Source organism: Suricata suricatta, chromosome 10 (assembly GCF_006229205.1).
Source record: "Suricata suricatta isolate VVHF042 chromosome 10, meerkat_22Aug2017_6uvM2_HiC, whole genome shotgun sequence".
NCBI lineage: Eukaryota > Metazoa > Chordata > Mammalia > Carnivora > Herpestidae > Suricata > Suricata suricatta.
The window spans coordinates 63,926,764-63,946,648 of NC_043709.1; the positions used below are offsets into that span (position 1 = coordinate 63,926,764).

Here is a 19,885-nt window from a genome sequence, read left to right on the forward strand (position 1 = left end):
TTTCTAATTGACCCCACTGCACAGTTACCTTTCCCTCAATCTTCATACTTTCTCCACAACTAGGACCTGACTTGAAGGCTTTGTGAATCACAAGTCACTCCAAGTTGTGACTTAAGAAAAGTGATTTAAGGCTTCTGAATTACAAAGCAATATGTGGATGGAATATTCCTTCTTAAAGTTTTATTTTATTGAACTAAAAAAATCCTTAAAAAGGCTTTCATAGGCTCCCTCAAAATCTTGGTCCTTCTCATTCTAACTGTTCCGTAATGACAAAATTTCTTAGTTCCTTAATTTTCTCTGTTACACAGCCTTTAAGCTGAGAAGGAAATAATATATGTGACAAGCACAAGTCTCTAGCATTCTTCCTAAGCTTTAGTGAGAAGTGAGCCATCAATGAGAGATGGGATGAAAATCATGTTACTGGGAGTCAGAATACAGAGATTCAAATATTGAGTCTGCAATTAATGATGTTATGTTAGGCAAATTGCTTAATATTCAAATCCCTTTTAAATGGTAAGTTGAATTTAAAATTCCTACTTAGCAGGATAGAAATCCAGATAAGTAAGTCAGATAAAATGACTGAATATGTTTGGTAATTATCATGTTGATATTTTCACAGATGGTTAAAGAGTTAAAAGTTTTAGGAGTGCTTGGCTGGCTCAGTCAGTCAAGTGTCTTGACTCTTGGTTTTGGCTCAAAGTCATGATCTCAGCCATGAGGTTAATCCCTGCATCAGGCTCCTAGTTGGGCATGAAGTCTGCTTAAGATTCTTTCTTTCCCTCTCCTTTTCCCCCACTTGTGTGTGTACACTCTCTCCCTCTCTCAAAATAAAAAAAAGTGAAAATTTTAAATTAAAGAACTTCAAAAACCAAGAAGGCCAACTACTAGTAGAAATAAGGTATCAATGTACCAAATATGCAAAAGCCGAAGAATAATTCAAAGCTATATAGTGCAATGGAGATTTTTGATAACACATTATTACATTAGCCCATTCCTTTATTCCTAAAATAGACATTTTTGAAAGTGCTTTGGTTCTTAAAATGATACCTAAGTTTTCACCATATAAAGATCATATGGACTTTACATTTAAGGATCTAAAGGCCTTAGGTAAATTAAGTTATCTGTAGTTTACCATGAGAGGAAAGAAAAGCTCAAATAAAAGGAAGTAACTTTTCTAAAGTGAATAAAAAATCATCTAGGAAAAATTTCAGTCTTAAGCACAGACTTACATTGACTTTATGTGTTTAGAATTTCAAATTTCTTATCCATTTTCTCCTTAAAATTTTTAAAAAATGTTTATTTATTTTTGAGAGAGAGAGACAGAGTACGAGTGGAAGAGGGAAAGAGAGAGAAGAAGACACACTATCCGAAGCAAGCTCTAGGCTCTGAACCGTCAGCACACAGCCTTATGTGGGGCTTGAACCCAAGAGCCATGAGATCATGACCTGAGCCAAACAAAGTCAGAAGCTTAATCAACTGAGCCACTCAGACGCCCCCTCCATTTTCTCCTTTCACAAGGACTTGAGTTGCTTTAAAAAGGCAAGTTGAATGTACTTCCTATTGTATTTTCACCCACATATTTTATGACAACATTCCAAAATAATTTATCTACTTTAGCTTCATGTTCCATTCCATATCCTGCTCCTTAATAACTTTAAACTTAAGTCAACTAATAGCTCCACAATGTAAGTCAGACAAATTTTATGAATGGACAAGAAAAGTAAACTTGGGTCAAGAGATGATTATTACTGGATCACCAACAAACAGATTTTAAGTTTATACTGGAAAGCCTCTGATTTTACCTTTCCACAGGTATGTGTCTGCTTTCATTTGGCCCCAAAATGAAAGCAGTTATCTGTATAATTCCCTTAGTGCCCCATCAATGTAATCTTACTGTTGTAAATTTGTTAAAACTTGTTTCTTTTCTTTTATACTATAACCAACACACACAAAAAAATGGCTTCCTGAGTGACATTAACTCTAAGCTCTGGTTCAGTGCCAAATGGAGTTAGCTCACCTGCCAATTATGTCTTGAAGTAGCAACTATAAGGGGCACTGAAATAAGTTAGTATAAAACCCAATCAGCCAGAGAGAAGGGCACCAGCAGGAAAGGGAAGGTAAATCTCTTTCCTCAAGTTAAATTGACCTGGTTGTCACATCTGCTAATCAATCCTAAATACACAGTTCCCAGGCAGGAAACCATTTCATTTGTTATTTATTATAGGAGGCTCCCTTTGGCTGGGTTCCAAGTCAACAGGAACTCACAAATCTCTCTCCCGGAACTGTGTTTCCTGGTTTAGGCTGGTTCTGAATAGAATCAGATCCTGTGGCTAAGTAATCAGTAAGCTAAACAATCATGGAGACCAGAGGCTTATCAAAGCAAAGTTGTAATGATCTATGCTTCGCTCTTTGTTCTTTTCCAAATGAGTCAATAATATCCAATATGGTAATATGGTAATAATATGTTAATACCAGATCTAATGTGAAAATGATCCTGGGCAAAGGGCTCGGTACTTCCAAAAGTTTCAGAAAGAGTAGAAACCAGTTACTTAGAAGTATTTGTAGAAGTCAGAGCTTAATTTGAGTTTGGGAAGACTGCTTGGATTTAGAGAAGTATAAAGATATAGAAGAACATATTAGTATACAAAAGTGGCATTAACAAATATGGAAGAGGAAATGCGAATGTTAAGTCTTGAGAAAGTAATCTGGCTGAAGCAAACATATATGTAAGAAAGACAGAAGATAGGATATTAAGTTTCTAGCGATAAAACCTGAAAGGGAAAATTCAGGATTCAGGACAAAGAGCCTGCTTAGAGAATCTAATCTCTCTCTCCCTCTCTCTTCCCCCTACCCCCATGCATGTGCATGCCTGCTCTCTCTTTTTCAAAATAAATAAATAAACTTAAAACTATATACACACACAGACATGTACTTTGGTTTATGATGATTTAGTGGACCATCTACACTTTGCAATTGATAAAAGTATGTGTCAGCAACTTTTTGGAGGCTTTATTCTCCATCTTCATCAATTCACCCCCTCTTCCATTCCACAGGAGGATGAAGGCTGCCTACACTCCCTATCTCTTGTTTATTGTGGCATAAAATAACCAAAGTACGTTGATGAACAGAGACGTGGTTGAATATGACCACAAAGAGGCAAGAAGATGGATGGTTGGGAGGAAGAGTGGGGTAGGTTTCCTCTATTCATGAACGCTTTCTTTCATATTTCAGATCTAAGGCAAGTCTTACAGAGAAGCAAAGTAGACAGTCTTAAACCTCCAAACATCAACCTAGCTGCTTGTTTTTCCATCACCTCACTGAATTTGGTCCTTAAGACTTTTCCATTTTCAAACAAGTCCCTTATAAAATGTAAATGCCTCTCCAGAAAGGAGTTATGGTTTCAGTATTAGTTAACATCTTAATATACAATGATTAAAACTAGCTTCAGTGATTTCTCCCCCTAAAAGATTCTATAATCAAATACACTTGAGAAACAGCATAGTATAGCTCCCACTTGTAGATTCATAGTGCATATTAGCATTGAAAAAGCACCTAAGTCTAGCAGTAAAATTTTTTAAAAAGTATTTTTTTATATCTTTTTAATTTTTTAATGCTTATTTTATTTTGAGAGACAGACAGTCAGAGCATCAGCAGGGGAGGGGCAGAGAGAGGGAGATATAGAATTCAAAGCAGGCTCCAGGCTCTGAGCTGTACATACAGAGCCTGACGTTGAGCTCAAACTCAAGAGCTATGAGATAGTGACCTGAGCTGAAGTTGGACGTTCAATTGACTGAGCCACCCAGGCGCCCCTAAAAATGTATTTTCAAACCTCTTTAACTATCAAACCCTATGTCCCTTACAGAACACATATTAATATATTTTAAGATATGAGTATTTTTATTTTTAATTTTTAAGCTTACTTATTTTGAGACAGAGACAGAGAGAGAGGGAGAGAGAAAGCATGCATGCAAGTGGGGAAGGGAGAGAGAGAGGGAGAGAGAGAATCTCAAGCAGACCTGCGCTCCACACTGTCAGCTCAGAGCCCGCTGTGGGGTTCGACCCACAAAACTGTGAAGTCATGACCTGAGCTGAAATCAAGAGTTGGACACTTAACAGACTAAGCCACCCAGGTGCCCCTAGTTAAGAGTATGTTTTTTAGAACATAGTTTGAAAACAAAATTAAAACATATCGAATACTAATAAGGCACAGAAGATACAATTAGGGCAGAGTGCATTAGGAAGGATAACAGGAGGTGGGAAAGCAAAGACAGGTCTCTTCTTCATAACTTTGTTCAAAAACATCATGCCATTTGTTGCAGGTTCCTGGTTTAATAGACAGACCCTAAAGTAAGGATGTATGATCTCTATAATTATTTGTCTCTTTCTGAACAATATCAACCCCAAGTCCATTTCTAGAACACAGAGTTCTCTGTATCACCTATTTGCAAAATGGTCATGTGACCAAAAGGAGAGCTGAATGAAGCAGAAAGCTAAATATACCATAGAATTTTTAAGTTTCTCACCACTACATACAGCATTTAAGAGCCAGGAAGTAAAGAACCTAGTGAATGGCAGACCATCTTTATAAATGATCATCTTTGTGCCATTCAGATCAAATGCAACTTAACTTACCAACTCTGCAATTCAGCAAAAGCTTGTTTCATTTTCTTAATGGAAGCATCCATCTCTTCTTTAACTACAACTCGATACCGTGCGAGAGACACTGTACAGCGCTGGAGGTCTTTCACCGATTTTTCAATATTGGAACCTTGGGGGAAAAAAAACCCAAGGATTAATATAAAAAAGGAGCACAGGTAACTTGAAAGTTGGATATGAACACCTAAGCATGTAAACTAACAAATGTCATGTGGACTAAAAATGTTTCCTTTTTTTTAATGTGTTTATTTTTGAGAGAGAGAGAGAGAGAGACAGTGTGAGCAGGGGAGGGTCAGAGAGAGAGGGAGACACAGAATCGGAAGCAGGCTCCAGGCTTACGAGCTAGCTATCAGGACAGAGCTTGACGCGGGGCTCTAACCCATGAAATGCGAGATCATGACCTAGCCAAAGCCAGACACTCAACTGACTGGACCACTCAGGCGCCCCTAAAAATGTTTCCTTAATGTTTCCTCAATGAAAAAGTGATGTTTTCATAGATTTTTGATTTTAAATAAGTATCCTGGCCAAGATGGAGTCATAGGAGTTGGATTTACCCCCGTCTTAAACAACTAAACACGCACATAGACAAAATATATGAAACTTGGTTTTCAGACAACAGACAGTACTTTTTCCTGACAAAACAGACACAAATGAAGTGAGGCCTATGACTGCCCCAATTTACTGCCATGAGAGAGTTTCCAGGCTGCAGTGCAAGGAGGAGAAATCCTAATCTTGAATTGAAGGGACAGAGCTGAGAACTTGGGGAAGCCAAGGTGATTAGAATTCTGAAAGGGCAGAATACTAGAGAGAAAAGAGCTACACAAAGATGAGAAAATTGTACAGAGACCTACAGAGCATTCTGAATGCATCGGTGTGAGGAAACTACCCAAGACAGGAAAAAGAACCACTGGAGAGGAATAAGCAGAACAATCCCCAGACCTCACCCAGGCCACAAACAGCTCATGTTCACACCAGTCAGAACAGGGCACCAGGCAGAGCACTTGGAAGGGTATTGCCTCAGTAATGAAGCAAAATTAGCTCTAAAGGCTGCTTTAGTTCCACCTAACAAATCATAAAAGCAAACTTCAAACTGTTACCAAATAGTTTCAGAACAAGCCGTAAGAATACTTAAATAAAACACAAAAATATCTAGCAATCAACAAAGCAAAAATTCACAATTTCTGGCACCCAATAAAAAATTACTAGGCATACAGAGAGGCAGACAAACATGACCCATATTGACAAGAAAAATCAACTAACAGAAACAGATGCAGAAATGTCACAGATATAGAGTCAAGTAAATAAAGACCTCAAAAGAGCTAATATAGTCAGATACCATAAGTTTAAGAAGGCAGAGAAAAGCATAAAGATGTTAAGGAGAGACATGGATGATACTTTAAAAAAACCCAATTGAACCTCTAAAGGTGAACGAGATGACAAAAACACTGGATAGGATTAATAGCAGATTAGAAACTGTTAAAAAAAAAGATTAATAAATTTGATGATAGCAACTTCAGAAACTATCCAAAATGAAATAAAACACAGGGGAAAAAAGTTAAAAAAATAAGTATTTGAATAGGTACCAAAGTTTCAAAACTCTCTAAATGACAGGATTTGGAATATAATTCATCATGCAGACATTACAAAATTAATAAAATTCTCTCTGTATAGTACAGTTTGAAACGTTATATGCGGAAAAGCCAACTTTATAAAGATCAATATATTTACCACCCAACACATTCTAGTCAGTTCCCAAAAGTTCTACTAACCTTTCTATATGCACCAATGTCAAAGTTATATATACAATTGATAGGTGAAATCATGGATCTAAGAAATTTAATGTGCCAAGATACAGATTATCAATTTTTTATTTAAATTCTTCCTCATTTAACTTGATTTCTTTCCAAATCTAAAAAGCTTTCAAGCCTTGTGCTTTTCTTTTTGCTCGACTGAGTATTTTTGATGTGCTTTCTGCACCAGGCTGAGGGTTATGTTGGATTTAAAAGGAAAGCTTCACTAATTAAATTTAGCTCATGTGGAATAAATAATTCAATAAAGAGCTACAGGTTACAAGTGTCTTTTACATTTCTGTTTTGTCTGCTTAGTGAAGTGAACCACAATGCTTTAGATGTATGACACTCAGAGGGGCTATCATCTCTACCTGTTTAATTATTGGCTGATTATTTAAATGATTCTTATAGTTAAAAAAAAGCAAAAAGCTACCACCAGTCAATGCTGAGCACTTACTTAAGAGGAAATGATTTTGTTTAAAGCTAGAGTCTGACAGATATTAGTAAGAGCATGAAGTTGTGAAAAGAAATGAAAAGATTTCTTTAAAATGTCATGTCAGAGTTGGCAGAGCTTTTTACTGTTAAATCAATCAAGAGATAAAAAATGAAGGAAACAGTACAAAAATGTTGCAGTAAAGCAAATAAAAGAAACAAGTTAACGTTAGCAGAAAAGTCGTTCTGGCCAGTAGAGTTTGACTTTCATTCATTAAAAGGATCCCTGTTATTGTAACAAGACTGTACAGCACCTAAAATACTATCAGACTCCAACTGTGTACAGAGTTAGGGAAGGGTAGTTTCTGCCTAAAACACAGAAAAAGTATTACCTGCTACCCTCTGAGATCTTATCTGGGGGAACAAGAAGATAATTTCCCCTCACTAGCCAAAAGCACAATTTTTTTTGTTTTCTCTCAAAGGTAGGCTTCTGATTTACCTAGCTTTTTGCTGGTGGAAGAGAGTGGAAGATCTTCCATCCCCAGATTTGAAAACTGAGATGCTGTGGTAGGTCTTGAGAGAGATTTGGCAGCATTCCTATTTTGTTGATAATTCTGAATGGACTGCATAGTCAAAGACTTGGGCTCAAAATCAGAGATGCCATTCTCCAGCATGGACCCTGTCAAAGAAAGGCCAGTATTTTAGAGTAAAAATTAGGGGTAAATCAGTCAAGCAGTCTTAAGAACAAATAAATTAAAAATGTAAAAATGTTTCAGGTAAAACTATGGCTCTTAAAGGTTATGAACATAAACAACTGACAACATAGAACAAAGAGCAGAATCAGCTGAACGGAACTATCAGTAGCATTGGGCTCAGCCCTAAGCTTCATTCTGAATGAAAAGGATGAGTCTGTTAACCCATCTCAAGATAAGCTAGCTTGTTCCCTGTAACTTGGTAGCTCTGGGCACAAGGAAGCCCTAATTTCTGATAGCTTCTGTAAGATATATTGAGGAAAAAAGAGTTTTACACTGTTCCAGGGAAGGAAGAGTTTTATTATTAATCTACTTATTTATTAAGTTTTTTTTTTTAAAGTTATCTCCACACCCAATGTGGGGATCGAACTCACAATCTTGAAATCAGGAGTTGCATGCTCCACCAAAGGAGCCAGCCAGGTACCCCGAGAGTTTTAAAAGCTTTAGGGAAAGCACAAAGAGTTAGGAAAAAAGAGAAGAGCTAGCTCAGGGAAAAAAAAATAAAGGAAGCCACTGACTATCTTTGGTTTGTTTGAGGTTAGCATAGGTGGTATATTTTTCACTAAGTCTTTTTGTGTGCAGAAACTAATAAATAAAAGAACATCTGAGAAGTATAGAATAATTCTTAAACTGTCATTACATATTACGGCTAGGAGCAACAGAGCAAGGGGAAATGGATTAACAAACAAGGAATTAAAAAACCAATTTTAAAAAACCCATCAAAATGGTTAATAAAACTAAAACTGTGCAAGATATTTGAATTGACAACACTCATCTTAATTCTTTACTAGAAAACAAATGTGGGACAATAAGGACCAGCAGCCTACTTCTCATGAAAGCCATGAGATGACAGCTATTATTATATATTCCTCACTGTGTTTGGTCTTAGTAACATCAACATCAGTTCATCATCATCATTGTCTTTAACAAGTATGCAATTTAAAATCTTAAGGTCACTTTCTATAATCTCTAACTACCAAGGGATTATTATGTTAGAAGACTTCCACAAGACTGACTTAAACTAAAATTAAAATACAAGACAATGGAATAAGGATTATATTTTTCTAGGCCTTTAATAATTACAGTTGACCCTTGAACAATGTAGGGGTTAAGGGCACTGACCCCCTTCCCTTGCAGTTGAAAATCTGTATATAACTTTGACTCCTCCAAAATTTAAGCCTACTATTGACCAGAAGCTTTACCAATAACATACAGTCAAAAAACACATTTTGTATTTCTTATGTATTATATACTATATTCTTAAAGTAAGTTAGAGAAAAGAAAATATTACTAAGAAAACCATTAAGAAAAAAATCATTAGGAAGAGAAAATATATTTGCAGGACTGTATTGTATTTTTTGGTGGAAAAAAATCCACATAGAAGTGGACTTGCAAAGTCCACACTGTGTTGTTCAAGAATCAACCATACAAAATGTGACCCTTTCATATAAATGGCAACTAAAACTAAAAAGTAAAAAACTAACTAAATTTAATTCAGTGATTGCTTTTTCAACCAGGAAGCCCCTATATTTTTCAACAGAATGCAACTTTTCAAAGACCTGTTAATAAACTCACCTGTTCTATCCAGCATGTCTGGTGCAGTAGACTCAGGATCTTCCAATTCTCTGGCATCTACTGAAAGTATCTCCATACCTTCACTGAGTGAGTCCACAGACTCAGTATCATTGATGGCACCGTTAACATGATAACCATTAATACCACCTTTCTCTGAAGAAGGCACAGTCTGTTCCTCTTGAACGGCAACCGATTTACTGGAATCTGGGATACTGTTACTTGCTTCTGCTGTAGGCTTTGGTTTGCTTTTCTTCTTTTTGTTCTAATGGTTATTAAAGATTTGAAAAAGAAAAGAAAAAGAAGACCCCCACAGCCCAGAGAGGGAACTCTAGCTACCCAAAGGCAATCAATGTGTAATTTCTCATATGCCCGCCCAAAAATTGAACACATTTTTGTATATTTTGAACTATTGACTAAAATAATTATGTAAAATGCTTTGGATAAACTCAAACACACAAATATAAACAATTTATGCATGGCAAAACCCACCATAACCAAAATAAATTACAAAATGTGAAATATATCCAACTTATATACAAAAGTTAAATCTATACAGAGCTCTAACAAAAAACAAACAAAACAACAGCCCAAAAGAAAAAAATGATATAGGATATAAACATATGGAATGAAGTGCAACCTCAATCTAATAAGAGACATAAATGAAAACTGCACTGCAGGGGATTCTGGGACAATGACAGAGGAGGAAGCATTAAAAATCTGTCTCACTAGACAATAATTACACTGGCAGAATCTGTCTAATATAACTATTTTGGAATTCTGGAGTCTACTGAAGGCTTGCAATCTGCAGGTGAAGACCTGGACAGTAAATCATGGCTAATTTCAGTCAGGATCAGCTCCTGGCACAGAAGCATTTACTCTATGGTACAGGAAGCTGTGCACCTGTTCTTGGAGCAGCTCACACACATTGTGAGAGCCAGAGTAGACAAAAAGGACCCTGTCCTCCAAATTTTGGGGATCTGCTCTCTGATCACTGATTGCTGCTCTTTTTGACCACAGAAGTGTAGACAAAGAGTCAGGCATCCATTGTTGTTACACCTTGTCCCATTGTTGTAGGCCCTGCCCGCTTTGGCTGAGTGACTTCCAGGGGAATAAAAAGAGCAGTGCCACCAGAAAGCAAACAGTAACAAAAAATCGCAAATCCTAAGGAAGGGGGAGAATCTGATTTCCAAAGTTAGCACATTATTAGATTAAATGTCCAGTTTTCAACATAAAATCACAAGACATACAAAAAACAGGTATGACCTATTTAAAAGGGGAAAAAATAACAGGAACTGCCTTTGAAAAAGACCTTTTGGCAGATACATTAAAGACTAAAACAACTGTTGTCTCTTAACTACTGAGAACACACTGATGGTTACCAGAAGGGAGGTGGGTAGGGAGATGGGTTAAATAGCTGATGGAGATAAACTAATATTATGCTGTATATTAACTAACTGGAATTAAAAAAAAAAACTTAAGACAACTGTCTTAAAGATGCTCAAAAAAAAAAAAAAGAAGCTACCTAGAAAGTTAAGAAAACAAAGTATGAACAAAATGTAATTATCAATAAAGAGACAGATAACCTATAAGAAATTAATTAAGAGGGGTGCCTGGGTGGGCTCAGTCTGTTAACGGTCCAACTCTGGCTCAGGTTACAACCTCATGGTTCACGAGTTTGAGCCCCGGTTGGACTTTGTGCTGACAGCTCAGAGCCTAAAGTCTGCTTTAGATTCTGTGTCTCCCTCTCTCTGCCACTCCCCCGTTCACATTGTCTTTCTCTCTCTCTCAAAATAAAATTAAAAATATTTAAAATATTTTAATATTAAATATTAAAATATTAAAATATTAAATATTAAAGTATTTTAAAAATAAGAAATTATGAAATACTGGAGCTGGAAAGTAGAATAACTAAATTTTAAAGTTCACTAGAAAGATTCAAAGGCAGATTTCAGCAGAAGAAAAAAAATCAGTAAGCTTGAAGATTGGAGACTTGAAATTGTCAAGTCTGAGGAAGAGATAAAAACCCAAAGAAAAGTGAACAGAATCTAAGGGACCTGTGAGACATCAAAAAGCAGATCAATATACACATCATGGAAGTCTGAAAAGAAGATAAAGTGGCAGAAATAATATCTGACAAAACCTGAAAAAGAAATAATGACTGAAAACATTAAATTTGTAATGAAAAACATGAATATAAAGCCTAATTAACTGTAAGTAAGATGAACTCCAGAAGATTCACACTGAGAATCAAATTATAATCAAACTTTCAAAAGACAGAATTTCAAAAGCAGCAAGAGAGAAGTCACTCATTACATATAAGGAATCTTCAATAGAATCATAAGATTTCTCATCACAAATTTGAAGACCAGAAGGCAGTAGGTGGATATACTCAAAGTGCTAAAAGAGAAAAGTCTTGTCTACTAAGAATCCTATAACTGGCAAGACTGTCCTTCAAAAGAGAAGAGGGGTGCCTGGGTGGCTCAGTTGATTAAGTGTTTGACTCTTGATTTCAGCTCCAGTCATGATCTCACAGTCTGTGAGACTGAGCCCCACATGTCGGGTTCCGTGTTGGTCATGGAGCCTGCTTGAGATTCTCTCTCCCTCTCCCTTTGCCCTTCCCCCGCTCATGCACACTCTCCCCCTCAAAAAATTAAAAAAAAAATTTTTTTAAGTGAAGGAGAAATTAAGATATTCCGAGATAAATAAAAGCTGAGGAAGTTCATGACCACCAAATCTGTCCTATAAGAAATGTTCAAAGGAGCCTTGGGACATGAAATGAAAACACACTACTCAGTAATTTTAAGCCACATGAAAAAACAAAAATCTCAATGAAGGTAACTACATGAGCAACTATAAAGGCCAGTATTATTATGATAATGGTTTGTAAATGCACCTTGGTTTTCTGCATAATTTAAGAGACCAATGCGTTAAAAAAACTTTTTTTTCCTAAGATCTACTTTGGTTTGTAACTCCAGATCTTGTTTTCTACATAATTTAAGAGTCTAATACATTTAAAAGCATTATTAGTTTGGGGTGCCTGGGTGACTCATTTGGTTAAGTGTCTGACTTCGGCTCAGGTCATGATCTCAAGGTTCATGAGTTCAAGCCCTGCATTGGGCTCACAGCAGTCAGTGAAGGGCCCATGTTGGATCCTCTGTCTCCCTCTGTCTTTGCCCCTCCCCCACTCGCACTCTGTCTCTCAAAAATAGACTTTAAAAAATATAAATAACTTAAAAATATAAATAAAAATAAAAGACTTATTAGTTTATCCTTTGGGGAATACAATGTATTAAGATATAATTCTGCGACATCAACAATCAAAAGAGGTGAGGATGGAGCCGTAAAGGAGCAGAGTTTCTGTATGTTATTGAAGATAAACTGGTATAATTTCAAATTAGAATGTTATACCTTTAGGATATTAAATGTAATCTCCATAGTAACCACAAAGAAAATAGCTATAAAATATAACAAAAGAAAATGAGAAAAGAACTCAAACATTTCAGCATAATTAACAGATTAAACACAAAAGAGGCCAGTAATGCAAAAAAATGAGGAAAAAAGTTAAAAACATATAGAAAACAAATAGCACAATAACAGAAATCCCTCCTAATCAGTAGTTACTTTAAAGGTAAATGGATTAAATTCTACAATCAAAAGACAGAGCTTGACAGACTGGATAAATTCACATGATCCAACTATACGCTGTTTATAAGAGACTCACTTTAGATTCAAAGACACAAATAGATTGAAAGTGGAAGGATGGAAAAATGTATTCCATGCAAATAGTAACCAAAAGAGAGCAGGGGCAGCTACACTAATATCAGAAAAAAATAGACTTTAAATAAGAAAAGTTTATGAGAGACAAAGAAAGACATTATATATTAATAAAAGGTTTAATACAGCAAGAGGATATAACAATTATAAACATGTGTGCATTTAATGACAGACTATCAAAATATGTGAAGCAAAACCCAGCAGAATTAAAGGGAAAATCAGTTCTACAATAATACTTGGAGACTTCAATATCCTACTCATAATAATGGACAGAACAACCAGAGAGGAGATAAATAAAGAAACAGAGGATTTTAACAACATGTTAGACCAACTAGATCTAACCGATGTAAACAGAGCACTCTACCCAACAAGAGCAGCATGTACGTTCTTCTTGAGTGCACATGGCACATTTTCCAGGAAAGACCATATATAAGGACACAAATGAAGTTCCAAAAGATATTTTAAAAAGACAGGTATTATTCAAAATGTCTTCTCTGACCAAAATGGGATAAAGTGAGACATCAACAACAAAAGGAAAATTGGAAAATTCATATTATGAAAATTAACACATTTAAAAAATTTATGTCTCTTTAATAAAATGTTTATATTGGAAGAGAGAGAGAGAGACAGAAAATGAATGAGTGGGGGAGGGGCAGAGAAAGGGGAAAGAGAATTCCAAGCAGGCTCCATAATGTCAACACAGAGCCTAATGCAGGGCTCAACCTCACAAACTGTGAGATCATGACCTGAGTTGAAACCAAGAGTTGAATGCTTAAGTGACTGAGCCATCTAGGGGTCCCTGAAAATTAACACATTTTCCAAAAACAAATAGATCAAAAAAGAAATAACAAAGGGAATTAGAAAATAGAGACGAATGAAAATAAAAATATAACATACTAAAACTCATAGAATGCAGCAAAAGTTATGCTAAAGGGGAAACTGCTAACTGTAAATGCTTACATTAGAAAGTATTTATATATAATATGTATCTTGTATATAATCTCAAGTTATCAACTTAACTTTATAATTTAAGGAACTAGAAAAGAACAAACTAAACCCAAAGCTAGTAGAAGGAAGGAAATAATAAAGATCAGAGCAGAGATAAATGAAATAAAGAACAGAAAAGCAATGGAGAAAAAAAAATCAATGAAACCAAAAGCTGAATCTTTGAAAAGATCAACAAAACTGACAAACCTTTAGTTAGAAAGGGTAAGAAAAACAAGAGAAGACTCAAATTACTAAAATCAGAAATGAAAGTGGTCATATTACTATAGATTCTACAAAAATAAAAAGGATTATAAGAGAATCCTTTGAACACCTGCATGCTAAAAAGAAACACAAAACCTACCAAGACTAAATCATGAAGAAATACAGGAAATATGAATAGACTTATAACTAGTAAGGAGACTGATTCAGTAATCAAAAATCTCCCAACAGGGGCACCCGGGTGGCTTAGTCAGTTAAGCATCTGACTTCAGCTCAGGTCATGATCTCATGGTTCATAAGTTTAAGCCCTGCATTGGGCTTTGCATTGACAGTACGGGACCTGCTTGGGATTCTCTCTCTCTCTTTCTCTCTCTCCCTGCCCCTCCCTCACTTATGCTTTCTCACTCTTAAATAAATAAACTTTAAAAAAATCTCCCAACAAAGGAAAGCCCTGGATGCAATGGCTTTACTGGTGAATTCTACCAAACACAGAAGAACTAATACCAATTTTCAAAAATTTCCAAAAAAATTGATATACTACAGTATCATTTTTCATTCTGGATTAGCAAAGGTCCAAAAGAGTTGATAGGGTTGAGGATATGGGGAAACAGACATTCCCCTGTGCTACTTTGTGGGCATGCAAAGTGGTACTCTCTATGGCAATCTGATAATGATAGTATTTATCAAAATTATAAATGCACATATCCTTTGACCCAGCAATTCCACTTCTAGGAATTTATCCTAGGTGATACTAACACATGTACAAAATCATATATAAGGCTATTCACTGAAATATCGTTAACAGTAACAAAAGATTGGAAATGACCCAAATGTTGATCAATAAAGGACTGGTTAAATAAATTATGGTATATACAAACAGGAGGGTGGTTATACGTCCTTAAAAAGAACAAGACAATTCTTTATATGTTGACATGGAATACACTCTAAGATATATTACACAAAAATGAGCAAAGAGAAGAATATATATTCATGTTTGCTTATATACGTATAACGTATCCTGGATGACACATAAGAAATTGGCAATACTGTTTACCTCTGGGGCGGGAAGCCAAATGGCTGGGAAATAGCGAAGGGATAAAGATGTTTCAATGTATTAACTTTTATAGCTTTGAATTTTGAGCTATATCAATATATTACCTATGCAAATAGTAAAATTAAAACAAACAAAATGTCCTTTGCTTTTTACCTTGTCAAACACCAGCTCTAGCAGCAATCTTAATTCTATTTATAAGGCTAGACTAACATGACTGAATCAACTTTTCCCCAATCCCTTTCATGCCCCCAAACGTTTTCCATGGTCCTATCAGGAGCACTGTGGGGATTCTAGATATAATGTCTCCTCTCCACCACTCTCATCTTTCTTTCTCGTAAATACTTCCCCCCATGCAAACTGGCTAAGTTTTCATGTCACTGCTCCACGTATATGATAACTATCTTGTTAACTGCTCATGGTCACATCCTATCGATCCTATCCAGTTAACCAGACTGGATTTGGGCATTTGGGATGGTCAAACTGAAGCCATTTTTCTTTCTTTAAATTTTAAGAAATGTATTTGTCTCCAACATATGCTTTTCTACCTTCAAGTATATATCACTAATAACTTATTATCTGGGGCCAATAAATCAACACACTGCTGTTCTCTATAGCACACATAGCTATTTATGTTGGGTAAAAAAAATGGGAAGAAGTTAAGCAAATACTCAAAACTACAGGTACAGGAAGCTCCAGGGGAAGCAGTAGAAGTACTAGGTTCTACTTGGAAAACATTTCAAGAGTCATTAGGGCCAAGCCTGGTTTGGTCAAGACTTAAAAGAACTTCTAATGAAGTGATTTTGGGTCATCAAGAAAGCATTCCAGAACTGCAGCACTAACTGAATACAGGAAAAGAGCATCCCAAAGAGACTATTCCCAGAGATAACCAACTCAAATCTGTACTTTACACATTTTCTAAAGGGGCCAGACTTATTTATTTATCTTAAAATATTCATTTATTTATTTTGAGAGGGAGAGAGAGAGAGGGAGTGAGAGAAAGAGAGAGAATCCCAGGCTGTTAGTGCAGAGCCTGATACGGGACTCAATCTCATGAGCCACGAGATTTTGACCTGAGCCGAAACCAAAAGTCAGACGTTTAACAGACTGAGCCACCCAGGTGCCCCTAAAGGACCTAGATTTAGAATAAAGAGCTGTGAGGAGCATTTTGAGATGAGCTAGCACCCTTTGGGGAAAGCATTCTAGTTTTAAGTGGATAAGGAGAAGGGAATGAGCATATGTTAGATATTATATCAGGTACTTATATTTGCTGAGTATTCTTTTTCTATTTTAGAGATGAGCAAACTAAAGCAAAGGTTAATGCTCCAATGTCAAAAGCCAGAAAGTAGTGGAACAGGATATAAATCCAGTTTTCATTGACTCCACATCCAAGTGACTTGTATCTTCTTAAACTGAACATAAGCCCCCTGTATAGCTAATAGTACAAAGCCCCTTTTAAGGCTTTAAGCCAAAGCTCACTAATATCAGAGACTATAATATAGTTCTCTGACCTAAAAATCTTGAGCTATTTTAACTGATTTATGGTATGAATGATATTGAAAACCAGCAGGCTAAATCACTTAGGGGTTCTGCTATCCCTGACATGCACTCTTGTTTCATCCCTAATATTACCTCAGCAAGTACACCCTGGCAAAGTCATTCTGTTTCTTGCCTTCCAACACACCTAAGAGACTGTGTGGTACTCTATGTACACAGCTGTGTTAAGGTCACAGAAAACTTTTTTTAAGCAGATGAAGTGAAGTGGCATACATAAATATTTTCTTTCAATTATGTTTGCAGGGCCTAAAATTAAAAAAAAAATTTTTAATGTTTATTTTTGAGAGAGAGATAGAGAGAGAGGCAAGGACAGAAGGAGGGAGAGGGAGGGAGAGGGAGGGGGGGGAGAGAGAGAGAGGGAGAGAGAGAGAGAGAGAGAAAGCACATGTGCATGAGTGGGGTAGGGGCAGAGAGAGAGGGAGACAGAATCCGAAGCAGGCTCCAGACCAAGCTGTCAGCACAGAGCCCAACACGGGGCTCCAACTCATGAGCCAGGAGATCATGACCTGAGCCGAAGTCAGAAACTTAACCAACTAAACTACCCAGGTGACCCAGGACCTAAAAATTTTTAATAATAAAAATGCCAATACCATGCTTATAAATTTAATTCATTTTTACCTTTTTTTTGCCTGTGACTGTCCATTCTTTGAGTACTTCACTAGCGCTACCTGTAAAAGAAACAAATTACAAATTTTCTCTCCTACCACAATGAATGGTCAACAAGGAATTAGTGTCCTTGCATTTTGTAATTGCTACAGAATTTCCAAAGTTCCTAATAGGAAAGGGTAAGGATCAAGTCTCTGTGCTAATATAATGAGATAATCCTATCATGATTACCTTTTGGAATACCTGTCCATTTAGACCACCCCTTCTCCATGTAATTTCCTTAGTAAGTTCTTCTAAGAAGAGAGTAGGGTAGCCTGACCATTTGAAAGATTCTTCTATTTACATAGCTTAGACGGCATACAAAGATAACTGGTTTCAGCCCAAATATGCCATTCCCTCCCCTCTAGAAAATCAACTACCACTTGGCTATGTTGTTTAAGAGATAGCTATACACTACCCTAGACCCAAATACTAACATTATAAAGAAAACAGATGATGATAAAAAAAAAAAAACGTACAGTATTTGGGTCTGTTTATTCTACACTGACAAATTCAGGAAAATAGAACAGGGAGATCTAATCTGACATGGCTAATGAAGCAACAGCTTCAAGCAAAGTTTTTCTCAAACAAATAATGTGGAAAGAAGTTTATAAAATACTCAACTCTATAAACTGAAGGCTTGGCTAAACCCACCAATCTTCCATACATCAGATAAGGAAACTCAAACCCCTACATTTGAGTCACTTGCAGGAACCAAACTAAATGGTACAGGAGACTGGAAGAGAATGTGGAGTCCTTGAACTTGACATCTGTTGCTGGGCCACTGGATCACTGCTTTGTCACTAAGAGTTTCTTAAATTCTTATTAACCCAATTCCAATCAAATCCCTTATACCACTAGGCATACAATTTGTTCTTAAAACCAACAGAGAACATTTTGAGTAAAACGATAGCATTTCCTCAGCTTGTCTTTTATTCTAAGATATCATAGCTTATGAATGAATTACTTCAAGGGCTGAAAGAGGTATCTTGAAGAGATATCTTTTAAAAGAAGGCATGGTACATTATGTTATCCTGGGGTTTGCTGTATCATCTATAAAACACTGGATTGCTGAATGAATGTTATAGGAGTTTGAAGCAACTTCTATTTTAATAAATATAAACTTATTAAGAAACTGAAGTAGGATTACCTTCCATGAATGCTTGTACTGTTTTGTCCACACAATTATCAAAGTGTTGCAAAACCAGGATGATTTCATTGTTGCTCTTATTGGGAACTATTGCACGCACTGCATTTATCTGGAAAAGACGACAGGGTCATTTAATTCTAACATCAGTCTGTCAGTTGGCAATTGATGCCTATTGTAGAGAGTAACAGAAAAAGTAATGTTTCATGTTTAACAATATGTATCACTCTTTAATGACAGTGAGAGTACATACAACCATCTCACTAGAAATGATTAACAGATGAGTGATAAGAGCACATAAAAATTAATTTCAAGCTTAGAAAAGCAGAACATTTCTAGAAATAGAAGGTATGTGCTAGATTTTATCTCAAGAAAGGGTGGTTTAATTAGGTATAAGGTATTAATTTAGCATGAACATTTCCTCATCTTAGCATACTGTGGAGAAAGGTAAAAAGTTTAATGAACCACCAACAGTAACAACTTGGATTTTTCAGTAGCATTTTTCAAAAACATTTTTAACAATTCAGAATTTTTTTAAGGTTTTTATTTATTTTTGAAAGAGAGACAAAGCACAAGTCAGGGAGGGGCAGAGAGAGCGGGAGACAGAATCTGAAGCAGGCTCCATGCTCCGAGCTGTCAGCATAGAGCCCGATGTGGGGCTCAAACTCACAAGCCATGAGACCATGACCCGAGCCGAAGTTGGACACTTAACCGACTGAGTTACCCAGGCGCCCCAAGATAACTTATTATAAACTATTTCAGGCATACAAAACATAAAGGATACTCATTACATGGTAATTAGTTTAATAAAATAAAACATGACAAATGAAGCCCCCATGAAGTCCCTCATAAATCCCATCTCCCTCCTCTTTACAGAGATATCTGCCTTGAATTTTGTATTATTTTGATACATGTTTTTGCACTTTTATCAAAAATATATATATCCACAGGTAATATATACTATTGTTTGCCTTACATAAATATTATCATACAATACATGTCTATATTCAATTTGCTTTTTTCATATAATATTGTTTTTTTAGATTTTTGTATGTGTTGATAAATGTATCTCTTATTTATTTGAACTGTTACACAGCATTTCCATCGTATGAATATAGCCAATTTATTCATTCTGTTGATGGACACTTAACATTGTTTCCAATATTTGGCTATTATGAAAAATGCTGGAATGAATATCCCTATGCTAATTTGCTGCTGATTCTTCAGTGCCTAAAACAATGTTTATCATACTGTAAGCAATTAAAAAAAAAGAAAAAAAATCACATCTTTGGGGAACAGT

At 36.0% G+C, this 19,885-nt stretch overlaps 1 protein-coding gene across 4 annotated transcripts in view; it reads right to left on the reverse strand.

Annotated features, from left to right (window-relative positions):
• The window catches only part of SPATS2 (spermatogenesis associated serine rich 2), a 147,500-nt gene that overhangs the window by 21,648 nt on the left and 105,967 nt on the right, over positions 1 to 19,885 (reverse strand). For all 4 annotated transcript variants that reach the window (XM_029955236.1, XM_029955237.1, XM_029955238.1 and 1 more), the window contains 5 exons: positions 18,589 to 18,697; positions 17,412 to 17,461; positions 9,206 to 9,467; positions 7,378 to 7,557; positions 4,633 to 4,768 (listed from right to left, as the gene is read on the reverse strand). In XM_029955236.1, coding sequence (XP_029811096.1) covers positions 4,633 to 4,768; positions 7,378 to 7,557; positions 9,206 to 9,467; positions 17,412 to 17,461; positions 18,589 to 18,697 — 737 coding nt within the window. The remainder of the gene's footprint in view (positions 1 to 4,632; positions 4,769 to 7,377; positions 7,558 to 9,205; positions 9,468 to 17,411; positions 17,462 to 18,588; positions 18,698 to 19,885) is intronic.